The 14,691-nt window shown below is 32.4% G+C and overlaps 2 protein-coding genes across 2 annotated transcripts; one reads left to right on the top strand and one right to left on the bottom strand.

Annotated features, from left to right (window-relative positions):
• Positions 1-973: 973 nt before the first annotated feature.
• LOC126845302 (cytosol aminopeptidase-like) lies at positions 974-3,461 on the bottom strand. Its single transcript, XM_050583951.1, has 3 exons — positions 3,457-3,461; positions 2,073-2,660; positions 974-2,012 (listed from the first exon to the last, which is right to left on the bottom strand). Exons 1-3 carry the CDS (start codon positions 3,459-3,461, stop codon positions 974-976), a joined length of 1,632 nt encoding a protein of 543 aa, XP_050439908.1.
• Positions 3,462-11,152: 7,691 nt separating this feature from the next.
• On the top strand, positions 11,153-13,872 carry LOC126845300 (uncharacterized; the record flags this gene model as incomplete). The annotated part of the gene is made up of 6 exons (XM_050583949.1): positions 11,153-11,293; positions 11,636-11,807; positions 12,188-12,261; positions 12,326-12,473; positions 12,840-12,913; positions 13,725-13,872. Coding segments are annotated over exons 1-6 (703 nt in total), but the record flags the coding sequence as incomplete, so codon positions are not given.
• Between the last annotated feature and the right edge of the window lie 819 nt (positions 13,873-14,691).

Here is a 14,691-nt window from a genome sequence, read left to right as displayed (position 1 = left end):
TCATTCCTATTTCTTTTTTCGTTATAATTTTTTCGGTTATGTGCCAGAGCTAAGACATGCAAATGTCAATAGGGGGTAGGGGATAGGGGTAATATATAGGAGATAAGAGATAAGAGATATGTTTTACGTTCAACGTTCAAATTAGTACTAAATAATAAATTCAAAACAGTTTAAGGGCCCAAATCCTCTATGAATTATTTTAAGCCAAATATTAAACACTACAATATTAGCCAGAAACCTTATGTTTTAATATACTAGCTGGTTACTGCTTCTTAATATACTATATCATTATTTATAATTCCACCACTACTCTAAATTTATCTCGGTACTTCAACGAGACAAGTAAATGCTCTTTCGTGGTTCCAGACTCGGCTGAAAAACTTTTTTTCCCCATCCTCATCCTCACTCCCAATCCCAACCTCATCCATAAAACCACCCCCAAACACATTCCTACCCTTATTCTTATAACCACCCCCACCCCAAACCGTGTGTGTCCCATAACAAAGACATAAAAATGTCAATAATAAATATATAGACATAGAAAAAAAAGTTCATTGGGTACATGTTTTTCCCATATTTTTTTTATTAAGATAGATATAATTTGAGACATCTTTGTGTGATATTTAAATCAAATATCATAATATGCGTTATTGAAATCTTTGCTTAGCTGACAGTTACCAAGTTTTTTTTTTTTTTTATAATAGAGAATTATAAATTGATATTATCAGATAAAAATTAGTTACATTACACAGAGCCCTGCAAAAAAAAAAAAGTTGCAGGATGACAACACACAATTAAGTGGTTCAAGCCAAAGGTTAGGTTAATAGTTTATTAAAGATCTAATACACTTAAACGAAGCACAAAACTAACACTTATGTACATAAGTTTGCTCATAAACATTTTACGATAATTTTACAAATAACCAATTCGGACACATTTGCTATATCTGTATTGTAGTGTAAATATTCCGGAATTATTGTTGACGGGTTTCCCGTATCATCTCCAAAAGCCCTTCGAGAACTGTTCTAGTGGGGCGGCCCGGTATGGTGTTCTGACGCAAGTACGGAATTCTGTGCGGCTCGTAGTTAACGTACTGAAGTTCCATGTGGATCCACGGTATCTCGTAGCCGACGAATTTAGACAAAATTCTAGCATCGGTGCACAGAGGGTCAATGTCAGACGCGTTCTTCCAACGATTCTCGCACTGTCCTTGTATATAAGGGTCGTACTGGCTATCCAAAGGGTATCTATGCACTATGTCTCCGGTGTGGGCGCTGGATGACTTGAAAGTCTCCCAAATAGCTTCGTCGTTGCACCAGACCTGTGTGGCTCTCGACCCGTATTCCATTGGACCTACCCCGGGCGTGTTAGCCAGACTGACGATGGAATGAGGTTTAAGCGTACGGGCGAATTGCAAGGCATCCATCAGGGCCAATGTGTTAAAACGCTTAGGCAAGGTCACCTCTATGGAAGTCTTGTCAGCACTGACGATTACATCTCCCGGGCAGATACCGTTGGTGATTTCGAAAAGCGGTATCAGACCTCTGACGTTGATTGGCGCTCCCATTTCCGCCAGAGTTTTTATAACACTTAGAACAATTGCTCCGCCACCAATGTGGGTCTGACCTCGAAGCTGGGGATTGCGTGCCGCATGGCAATCGTCACTTGCGTAAGTTACGCCTTGACCGACCAGTACGACGGGCGGTGTCTCGGTGCAGGCGCACCCGTTGTAGCTGATGTCTAAGAATTTAGCTGGCTGACAGGACCCAGCACATAGTGCCAAGATGCCGTTCATGTTCAGTTCTGTGAGCGTTTTTTCCGGGAGTGTCGTCACCGAGATGGCCTTGACCTTGTTCTGGACTTTTATTGCTTCGTGTACGAAGTACTCCGGATTCATCACGTTGGTGGGCACAGTCATCAGTCGTCTAACGAAATTTTGCGTTTCTGCGTAGAGCATACCCAGCGTGGCTTTGTCTTTTTGCAGGTTGTCCATGTCTCCTAAGCATATAGAACTGGAAAAACGTCTCTACGTTACTATTTACGCGAGCGAGGGTTTGTTCGCTGTTTTTTACCTTTTATCGTCTAGATAGCACGTTGCGAAGCCGGCGGTTGAAAAGTGCGGTATTTCTTTATCGCAATCCTTCTTCTGCTCATCATTGTTATAGCTGGCAAGTATCGCGCCTTCGAACGCCGACTGAAAATCGTCCATCTCCTCAATGAATACCTGCGAAATGCCCCGGTCTTGCAATTCTTTGGTTCCGACGCCCGCGGCAATCCTGGTGTTCTCCTTTTTTCGACAGTACTTCCTGACTAAATCGTAGCCTGCGTGCTCGCTGCCGAGGCCCACTAGAGCTACGAGCGCAGCCGAAACGTCCAAGTCGTTGTATATCGCAGCTTCGCCCAAAACCGGGATTTTGTTGCGTTTCAACTGGTCGCTGAGTTTACCGCAAACGACGGTGTTGTATGCCTGGGACGAACGCGTGAAGTTTATCTGTATAAAATTGTTTGCGGCTTTTTGCGGCTCATACACGCCCAGCACGATACCACGGCTATTAGTTTCGGCTCCTGTGCAAGTATATCTTTCCTCTGGTTTTTCATATTTTGTGCAGGGCCCTACGACAGGAGGTAACGTTGTCTTTCTGGTAACGATGGAACGAACACTGTTTCGCAAATTTAAAAATTTTGAGACATGTTTTATGTTTATAAAATAAGCTAACATACTGCTCACTGGTGTTAACTAATAAATAAAAAAAATCGTAAAATACACATGTCTGCATCGAGCCAGTTGTGGTGTTTGAATGGCAATGATATGTGAATTCAAATTAACTACGAAGTTTTTTTTGGCCAAACAATATATTAACGGAAGGTCCATCATGAAAAATTCTTTCATACGATAACTTAAAAATGTTCTTGTGGACGAACAACATGGATTTCGAAATGGGAAATCTACTGTCACCAATCTCACAGTTTTTAAGCAATCTATTATGGATTCTTTTTCATCTAATTCTCAACTTGATGCTGTCTACACAGATTTTGAAAAAGCCTTCGATAAAATAGACCATTCTTTACTTATAAAAAAGTTAGAAATAATTGGTATCTTAGATGCTTTATTATCATGGTTGGAATCATTTTTAACTAATAGGATCCAGATCATAAAATATAAAAGTTTTCACTCCGACAAAATTAAGGTAACCTCTGGCGTCCCTCAAGGTGACCATTTATCACCTTTTCTGTTCCTTTTATTTATTAATGATGTGGTCTTTAGCTTAAAATACTGAAAAATATTGCTCTTAGCAGACGATGCAAAATTATTTATGCCTATTAAATCAGAATTTGATGCCACATGCTTCCAGTCTGATATTCACAATTTCGTCGAATGGTGTAATAAAAATGGTATGGCTCTAAATATAGACAAATGTTCAATATTATCCTTTACTTTAAAAAAATCGCCCATACTGCATAGTTATACCATCAATAATTGTCTTATTCCTAGACTAACTATTGTAAAAGACCCAGGTGTTACTTTTGACACAAAACTTACTTTCAATTATCATATAAAAAATATAAAAAGTAAAGCTTCATCAAACCTGCATTTCTTAAGGGGGAATATCTCATCATTTTTTCTTGTTAAATCAATTAATTAAGTATACCTACAGTTATTACTAGGTTTATGATTAATCAAAAAAATATTTAAAAAAATTTTTGTCGCTTTTTTAACCAGTAAAAGCTGTTTTAATGCCGAAAGTTTGCATTTTGAGATCCTTCTCATTGGTCTGGATTTTGTACTTAGGAGTCTATTACTTAGAATATATAATCTAGACATGTTGTCTGATATACTGTCGTTGGCCGATTTTTAAATATATGTTTTTTTTTAAAGTTACTAGGGTTCAAAGTTTACCTTTTTTCGTAAAATTATTTTTATCGATTATTTGTTTTAATAATCAAAATTCGAGAAATAACTCAACGATAGTATACAGATATTTTTATGTTGAATCAATGTCATTTTTCAGATCAAAAATATTTTGATTATTGAATGACTTGAGAGAGATCTAAGTTTTGAAGTATATTTTGTTTGTTAGGTGCTTCTGTGTTACCCGACGCACGCACGCAAAAGAACACGCTATCGGTAACGGTGGTGCGCGCGGCAATAGTGGCTTATCTCTGTACGAACCGGTTATTGTTATTCCCGACTATGCATTTATTTGATCTGTTCAATTATTATTTTTATTATTATTTGTAATACTTACTTAAGCCATGTATGATGTTCGCTATGGTTTTTATTTTTTTATTTTTATTTTAAATTAATAATATAGGTACAAGTAGACCATGTACACTGTAGAAAATAAATATAATAATAATAAGTTTATAAAGTAATTTTATTTCTAGTAATAATACATTTCATACAGAATTAATTTTCCTACAAAATGGGTCATAACTCATAAGAAAAAATTACATAGGATCATCCATTTTTATTTATAAATTCTATTTATTCAGAGCCTTATTAAATACAAAGATATCGATGGTAAAGTTTCAAGTTGCACATTAAAAAAATGTATTGGTCATTTGTGTGAGTCTATAAAAGTTAAAATCTAAATAATATTTATGTTATATAACATTATTTAATTAGTTAATATTATTTGGTTTTCAGTACGATTATCTAACCTACTCAGATAACCAACGTAAATAATAAGAAAATTCCAGCTTTTATGTCATATATAATATGTCCCGACCCGGCGTTTCCCGGGGTTTATTAAAAAACCCTGTATACATACATAATAGTATGCCACGGCTGGGTAAAATAATTACAAATAAGATAAAAAAGTTTTTCAGCCGATGCTACAACCACGAAAGAGCATTATCATGTCTCGTTGAATTACCGAATAAATTTCACCTCCTACCCCCTATCTCCTATCTCATAGCTCTTACCCCTACCCCCAACCCCATTCTCATCCCCATACCATCCCCACCCCACCCCATTTCCATGGCGATCGGATGAATGGTGTACTTATGTATGCATAAAGGACATATACTCATTTATATATATATATATATATATATATATATATAGATAATGTTTATTATAGAATCATAAAGACCGATTTTTGGTACTACTTTTCTAGACTACTGTGTTGTAAGGCAACATATAAAATTACTACATCAATTTTAAATGAGCTTTTAAATAATTGGCCATGTTTTTTGATTGCCATTATTTTTTAGAAAAACCACACTGCGCTTTTACCGCTTTCACGTTCCACTTCAGGGACGCAAATGGTAATGACATATAACATGCCTTAACATACGTTTTGGTAAAAACACAAAATATATCTAAATTGAAGTATAGCAAACTTCACAGTAGGACCTAATCACGTAGTAACAAATAATTCTTATATCATTCATAATATAAATAATAATAATATTATTATTATCTTGTATACTCTTGTTCAAAATAAGAAGCGGCTACCTGAAAACCAGTTTTTACGTGGCTTTCAGATAGCTGCCGAGATCGCATTTTATTTTGAACGGTTTCGTGAATTCGGCCGATGGGTATATGACAATATTATTGTAAACTGATAACATTGTTGTAAGTTGTTTATCGCACCAGACCATCGCACGTTGCCGACGTACCTATATAATTATTTATATTTTTTTATAGCAACCGATAATAGCAGCGCGCTCCTACGGAATTTGTCGATAACTCATTGGGATGTTCCCCCTTAAAAAGAAACTGCTACGAATTTTTTTGCTCTGATGCCTTTAAAGCAGTTTATTTTGCATTAGTTAGATCACGCCTTGAATACGCTTCACTTGTTTGGTTCAATAATTCTATTTCTCATTCTCATGATATAGAATCAATTCAAAATAACTTTTTAAGGTATTTATCCTTTAAATGCCATGTCCAAAGAGAACCCCATTCTGCTTATAATGGAGTTTCTGGTTTTTTTAATATGGATTCTCTACAATATAGAAGGAATACCCAAAATATAACATTTTTGTTTAAACTCATTGCTGGTACGATTAATTGTCCATTCCTTGTCGAGCGTTTACAGTTTAAAGTGCCTATAATCAATACCCGAATTAAAGATTTGTTCTACTTAAATAAATTTAAAAAAAAATTCTAGAAACCTCTCCAATAAACATATTAATGGCAGCAGGTAATACAGCCGATATTGATTTTTTTAATTTTGTCAATACTGATACACTCAAGTCATATTTAAAGTCAAATAGATAATTAGTTAAGACTTATAAATGCATATTATTTTTAAATTATTGCAGCATATGTTATTCATTATTTATTATATTATACTACCTGTTATTATTATACTATTTATTATTATTAAATTTCCTAGGGTAGATCCTATAAGAATTGATTGCACTCAGTCGAAATTATACAAAATTGATGACGATGATGTTTGCCAATCAAGTTTTTGCAACATTGTTAACACAACCATCGTGACATTGGATTACAATATTTTTGCTCTCTGTAATTGAAAACACCAATATTATTATTTTTTTTTAAAACGAATGTATTCCGCGTAATTTGTTTAATGACCTACGCTGGTTTTGTCCCATAATAATTGCAATATTGGAATTTTTCTATGTGACAATATAATTGCTTTCCTTGTATACAATAATTAGCCTCAATTTTTAATTATACATATCCCCCTTACTCTTTTTTATGACGTTTATACCTAGGTTGTTTCGGTGTACCAAGTTGGTTGTAGAAGTTCTTCTGAACTGAAACAAATATGTACATTTAATTTTTAGAGTGGTGTTAGGCACTTTTAATCCTAATAAGATAAATGTTAATATATATATATATTTTTATATCTAAAACTAAACAGTTACTTATGCCTATAATATTGTAACATGCCATAGTTGCTTAAGGAATTGTTTTAGTTTAAAAAATAAAAGTTTCGTTTCAAAACGGCAAAACTATTGCTTTATTAAGGCCCCTGGATACCGACCATTTTTAAGGAGTTTTGTATAGGCAATATTTAAGAAAAAAGTGGTTTTATTAAATTTCGACCATGTTAATTAATTTACCGGTTAATTTATATAAGCTTCGTGGTATTATTTTTAATATAAATAATTTTGTCTATAGTAAAAGCCATTTTAGTTAATATAATAGTACATTTTTTGTCCATCGCACAGGCTGAACCAGTAAATCGTGAATCCGATAAGTAATCTGAAAACAGATTTGAATTCGTCATGAAGTTTACTTGAGATCGGTCAGCGTACTTTTTTGATATCTTATTCTTACTACGCATAAAACACGTTTAAACCTTTTAACAATTTTAAATTTTAAAATCAAATTTGGAAAGGGATAAAATTAAAAATTGAAAAAAGTGCTCTGATCGATCTCAAGTAAACTTCATGACAAATTCATATCTGTTTTAAGATTGCCCATCGGATCAATGGTTCACCCTGTGCGATGGACAAAAAATGATGTGTTTTGGCTGAAAAAAACGGTCGGTATCCGGAGGCCTTAATATTAGAATGATGCATATAAATATAATAGCTAATTGCACGTAATTAGTAATTTATAAAGAAATTTATTTAATTTTAATTAAGTCACAAATTACTATGCAGAATATACCATTAGATTATATACATACCATTTATCAATCAATATCATCTTATAAATATTAGGGGTTTTATACGAGTCTATAAGGCCAAGATTTTGTTGGGCCATTAACTGGAGGCTGTCCCTTGATCTTGGCTGTGGTTTCGCTAGATAGTAGATAGGAACCAAGGAGTTCTCTGGATTTAAAATAATTATTTGTGGTTAAATTTCAATTTTGGCACAAGTAAAAATACGAAAAATTTAACATATTGTATTATGTAAATTTCTTAATAAATTATAAATACAAAATAAACCCGCACTAAATTGGTCTGGTATGTTTAAAGACATACCGTCCGATACGTGCTTATTAATTTGCTTGAGTAATGCTTTCGCCAATAAAAAACAAGCGTTCTTGAAAAATATACAACCGTTGTAAGAACGCAACAAAAGCTAACAAATCGACGGGACGTTTAGTACAATGACTTAAAATGGGAGTCAATGTGGATTTGAAACTTCGCCACCCGATGCTCTACTTACAGCTATGGTCGTAGTTACCAGAAAATTGCCAAGTTAGTCAATAAACATTGTATTGTTATTATAATTATTCGCCATACGGACTCTGATCAGACCACCGTCCTATCCACATGGACCAAATGGTATAAGCTAAATTAAGTAATGTTATTATTTTTCGTCTTTTCAGTTGTAAAAACCTCGAAGCCAAAAAAATTCTATTAACTCGATGTCTAAACTTAAATAAGTGTTAAAACGACCAGTTTTCAAAGATAAGCGGTTGTCCAGGCGGTCCTTGACCGTCTCCAAAATATACCTCAGCAGTGGTTTGCGGTGCCTTAAATCACGAAGGTGGGGTAATTAAAGACGATAGCGAGAAATCTGTTAGTTCACAAGAAGGTTAAAGAATGTTAAAGTTATTTTTCTAAGAAAAGTATTACATAATTATTATATTTTAACAGCTTGCGTACGAGTCCGTAACACCACGGGATACATTTTTATCATTCTGGTTTGTCCAAATTCTTCCAATAAATAATTTTGAAATGGCGTAATTTTGGCGATTTTGTAGTTCTTAGCTCGATTTGGACTTGGAGTATATGAATATGCTGTCTTCGGGGTACCGTTACCTATACTACCATTTGAGCTATAGTTCTCATCATCGTCCAAATTTTCAAAATTATCAGTTGTCCTAAAAATTTTAAATAATAGATTTAAAAAATGACATTATACATTATGGGTGATTTTTGTGCCAAGGATAAAACCACTACTATTATAAATAATTAAAAAAGTAATTAAACTCTATTGGATATTGGTTATAAACAATGTTATTTAGTAAATTGAGTGCATACATTTTATGCAAAACACACATTAGCGCAACCCACTTTATCTATGAAATGTACCTAAAATTATATACATTAATAATATTATTAAATATGCATATACAATTCAAGCTATTGCACATTTTTGTACATAAAAAAATTGATTGTTTTAAAAAGGTTGAGTATCAAGATCCCCTTTTGCCCCCTCCACGGGGCTAGGCCACTGGTAGACATAATTTTCTTCTGTACACATCATAAGTAGGTAATACATTAAAAGAATTTAAAATCATTCCATTTCTATTGTTTCTAAATTAAAAAAAACAATTTAAAGTATAAGAAATAAATTTACTTGCTTCCTTTTTCAACACTATTTAAATATTTACTTTTGATATTATTTTGTTCTATATTATTTTTTATTTATTAAGCTTTGGGTAACAATTATTATTAAATTATTTTTTTTTATGTGACGTAACCAAGATTTTTTTCCGGGAAGTGCTTACGTTTGGTTTATCAAAATTATAAAATTCATGTACGGCAATGTAACCAAAGTTGGGCATATTTTATTCGAATAACGAATAATATCTTTATTCGATAAGCTATACAAGATGATTTATTCAAATAGTTTTTTTATTTGAAAAAATCTAAAATGATTTATATAATAGCGATAAAGTTTTTTTCTAATTGTGTCAAAATCAAATAATCAGCCTAAGAAAAAAAAATGTTATAAAAATTTGGAATAAATCATTTAATTAACATTTTTTTTATACAAATTACATACTAAATATTGGTATAAAAATAATGTTAATTATCGTTATGGGGGGAGGGGGTGGTGAAATCGACGGGTATTCGAATACATTTTTCAAATAAACAAATTATTTAGATAAAAAAAACATCTAAGATAATGTTCCAACTCTGAATGTAACTAATACCTAAAATTTATATTTACTAAAATGACGGGAAGAGCTACAGCACCCTCTGTCCTTCCCTTGAATACACCACTGTTTCAATAGGGTTGGATAATTATTAATAGATGATTAAAATGCCTTATTTTTTACTTCTTTTTCGATTTCTGAAAGGTTGTTCCATTCCATTTTCATATGCAGCTTCAGTAACTTTCATCCAAAACGAGTGCTTTAGCCCCCTATTTATGTACTCACTGCATATAAAGAATGATAACTAAAAACTATAATATAGCCAAAACGTTAACGTATTTGTAGGTGTGGATAATAATAAAATATAATAATTAAGAGCAATAATATTATAGCTAGTATAATAGACTACAGCTAATTGATTAAAACTAGTGTCAGGTATTATCTTGTTATAAGCCGTTGACAGTTTCACATCATTTAAAGATTCTTATTGGCAATTAGATGTACAGCTAATAAATACCATATAACGGTAACTATTGCAATATATTTTCACAGGCGGCCAATTAACCCTAATCGTAGCGCCTTAATACTAAAAATTAATTTTTAAGCACATAATACTGTGATTAGGTACAATAATTTTATCGACATTTGTATTTTAATCTGTGAACCCTGCACTTCCCTGACTTAATCACCTCTTTCTTACTGGGTTGGTTTATACTGTGCTTGATGTTTTCACAACGTTATATTGTATCCACTAGTTTAGTAAAAATACAATTATTATTTTAAGCGAATTTTTTTCATTACAAGAGAAGTATGCTTTCATCGGTATTCGTATGACATGATGTACTGTGCACGCAGTAAAATATCAAAGCGTTTATTAAAAGTGATTTTATAAAACTGTCAATGTAAACATAATGTAAACATTGTTTTTTTTTTTTTTATTCGGTCTTGGGTTTATTGCAAAAACAATCTGTACTATATTATGTACTTGAGCCTTCTGTATTTAAAGTAAACGTAGTTGTAAAATAACGGAAAAGTGAATAGCAGAAAAGTTTGTCTAATAAAAATCATATACAACAGCTAACAACGCACGAATAAATGTGACTAAACGATTTTCAAGTATTTTCAACAGCTAAAAAATTCGCTATGCCCATTAAAACTTTTTTTATTTTGTTCAATAGACGTCACGATTTTTAGTTGGTTTACATTGTTTGATTTGTGCACCTTTTATTTGGACGAAGTATTTTAAAATCCAATATAACTTTTTTACAAGTGTTTGGTATTGCAAAAAAAAATGAACGTAATAAATCATAGTTTTTTTTTAATTATTAGAGTAATTTTTTTTTTTTTGACGCCATCAAATAATATTACATTTATGCAATAACTTTTAAAGAGCCGGTAGGAACACCTAGTAGTTTTATAGTAGTCTTCAATTCAAAACTAAAATGTTTTCGAGAAATACCGTTTTGATTTTCTGCGTGGCGTTGTACTTTTTGCGCTGTCAGGGTGGTATCCCTTTTCCAAGAGATCTTGTAAGTATGACTAGCGCTTAGTATTTATGGATATAAAAATTAAATAATAATAATTGCTGAGATAATCGATTAACTTTAAGTGAAAATGAATTTATTATTTCAAAAAATTGTGTAATGTTTTTAACGAAGAAATTTGTTTGAAAATGGTTTTTATTGAATATCATAAACAGATTTTGGAAACAATAAGAAAAAAATGCTTAAACTACTAAGATAACTATGCACATATTATGCACATTTCTGGTAGTAGTTTGGCCGTTTTATTTCGCTCGAGTGGGCTCAGTTGTATGACGTGTAATTTATAATGTACATTTTAATTTTGCATTCTTATTCTGAAAACAATAGGAAACGATAAGAAACGCATTCGTCCAATATCAGAATCAAGACAATAGTGTTGACGTTGTAGGTCTAAAAAAAATAATCGATGACGTGGCAGAAAAATTGGGCAAGCTCATACGATATCCTATGCCGGGTTGCAGGGGCACTAGTCTTGGGGAAATGATAGAAGTTTTTAAAGGTAATAAACAGTAGAAACATAATATTCAATAAATGTCTTATAAATAATAAAAGTGTTCAACAACAAGTGTAAAGAAATTTTAGCAGTCAAGTGTATGCCATTAGTATAACTGTAACTAATTATTAATTTTTTTTTTTGACTAAAAAAACACAACTCATGAAAAATAGAAAAGACAAATAACACAACCATAAAAAAAAGAAAACATTTTTTTGGGTGTGTAAAAAAAAATTAACGAAATGTAAGATACATGATCGGTTTTTTTTAATACTAAATAATTATTTTTTCAAGTGTAACACATTATTATTTTGAATTCCTTTGCGGTTTAAAACTTGCCAGTTTTAGTTATTTAAAAAATGTAAGAAAAAATTTTGTACTTTCAGACAGAAAATTTACAATGGACCAAGTTGAACACTTTCTCATAAGATATTTAAATTTTACTTTCCAAGATCCGCAAGTAAATAAATTAACTATATTACTATGTAACATTTTAATGGCTATTCTTATTCCAATAAAAATAGACAACGATAAGAGAAATACTCGAGAAACACGAAAAACCAGATGGCTTAAGCTACCAAGAATTGGCACGTGTAATTGACGAAGTAAAAGAGAAAACGGGAGTATACAATGAGTTCCCTAGTTTTCATGAACTGCAAAGGGAAGCAGCAAGTAAGATGCTAAAGAGTAAAATTTCAAAAACTATTGACAAGATGTTATATTCATCAAGTGTTTCACTCACATAATATCTGTAGATAATTTAATTTTTTAAACAAAAAAATCATAAATCATTATCCATGTAAAAATTTTGAAAATTTGGGACCTTTTTTTAATGGTGTACAAAAAAAAGTGGAGAAAGAGAGTGAGATACATTATCAGTTTTAGCTTCGGTGTATAATATAGTAACGCATCGTTTTTATAAAATTACAATAATTAATAATACAAATGTTTTGCATGTATAACACAATATTACTCTTAACTCCTTTTCCGGTGATTTTGGATATTTAAAAAATGTATAATAATATTCTATACTTTTAGACTATAAATATCCTATGGATGTTGTTGAAAAAATCGCCCAAGAATTTATAGCTTCCGATGATCCGCCAACTAAGGTAAACAAATAACTATTGTTTTTAATGTTAAGTAACATTGATTACCCAATTCGCTTATCGTATTTTTTGTATTTTATTTTTCATTTTCGCCATACACTCCCAACTACATTGGGTCCGCCCCCTTAGTCCTACACCATCATACAGCTTAATTTTCTACACGTCGTTCATTTACCCCAGCTATCATCATATCACTTTCTACACCATCAGTCCATCCATTCTTAGGTCTTCCTCTTCCTCTCTTTCCCTCTACATTCATCTTCAAAACAACTCTCACTGCTTTTGCCTAGTCACTTCTCATAACATGACCTAACAATCACAACCTATTCTCTCTAATTTTCCCTACAATTGGTGCACCTCTTAGACTCCCTCTTATGTATTCATTTCTTATTCCATTCTCCCTAGTAACTCCACTCATCCATCTTAGCATTATCATCTCCACCACACTGATTTTCTGTTCAGTTTTCCTGACTGCTGCCCGACATTTCGATCCCATATAACCTATAGCTGGTCTCACTAGAATCTCATACAATTTACTTTTCAATCTTAATAAAAGAACTATTTCTGAATGATTTCTTTCAGTTTTTCATCTAGAACAGGAGAAATTAAACGAAATAATGTTTTTTTTTACGATTTTATTTCAAATAGGAAAAAAAATTATCTAACTAAAATTAAATTGATGTTTTTATGCTAAATAAATCCTCAAGCCATATATTATATATATCTGTAAGCTAGGCATTTTTATTTTATCAAAGAAGAATCAGTTTAATTTGAAAATTTAAATGACTAATAATTTTTGTTCTTATAAAAATAGACAATTATAAGAGAAATAGTCACGCAACACTATACGTCAGATGGCCTAAGCGACGAAGAGTTAAAACGTGTAATTGATGTAATAAAAGCGGAAACGGGCACAACGGGAGAATTCGCTTTAAGTAATCCATTGGAAGCGACATTAGCAGGTAATAAATAATCAGATAAACTTTACTTAGAATTTACAATTTAATACTACATTATCATTCCTGTTTTACAAGTCTACCGTATCAATATACTCAACTCGTTTGCTGTTAATAACAATTATTGGCCTGATCCGTTCGTTTAAAAAATATATAATAATATTTTGTACTTCGCCCCAGATTCCTGGTAACATTTTAATATCATTCCCATCCCTAAGCCTAACTCTTCTCCTCCAGCCTTCCGCCCAATTGCTCTTTCCTCCACACTTTGCAAAATCGTTGAGTATATAATAAAAAACCGGCTCGATTGGTATATATAAAAAAAATAGTCTTCTTCCTAACAACTTCTTCGGCTTCAGAAGAGGTTTGGGTAATATGGAGTGTCTTTCGTCCCTCGTAGGTTCCGTTTATAAATCCTTTTGTAGCAAGCAATTTCTTTCAGTGGCGTTTATGGATATTAGGGGCGCCTTTAACTCAGTCCACATTCCCACTCTTATCCTCTGCCTAACCTCCTTTAATATTCTTCATTCTTTATGCAATTTTATTTCCTCTCTTTTTTTTCACCGTTACTTACCTTCTCTTCTCCCTCTGGTTTAACCGACACTAGGATCTCTTACCGTGGTTTTCCTCAAGGTAGTTGCCTTAGCCCTATCTTATTCAACATCTATTGGAGTTCCATTAGTTTTGTCCTATCCACTCCCGGTTTTTCCTCTCTTTTCTACGCGGATGATATTGTTCTATATGTTTCCAGTAGTAATCTTGATGATGTTACTTTCAGGCTCAACAATTCCCTCTCCATCCTATCTCGTGAATTGCTTTCTTCCT

The sequence above is a fragment of the Adelges cooleyi genome, unplaced genomic scaffold (genome assembly GCF_023614345.1).
Source record: "Adelges cooleyi isolate 19-005CV unplaced genomic scaffold, UGA_ACOO_1.1 ACOO_flye_CR_arks_rails_tigmint_CR_PRNA_739, whole genome shotgun sequence".
NCBI classification, from domain to species: Eukaryota; Metazoa; Arthropoda; class Insecta; order Hemiptera; family Adelgidae; genus Adelges; species Adelges cooleyi.
Note: the sequence above shows the minus strand (reverse complement) of the source record. Positions and strands in the feature narration are given on the sequence as shown.

Excerpts from the sequence above, each read along its gene's own strand:
- LOC126845302 (XM_050583951.1), bottom strand. Across the intron at positions 2,013-2,072 it reads TGCTATCTAGACGATAAAAG|TTCTATATGCTTAGGAGACA; the intron begins GTAAAAAACAGC and ends ACGTTTTTCCAG.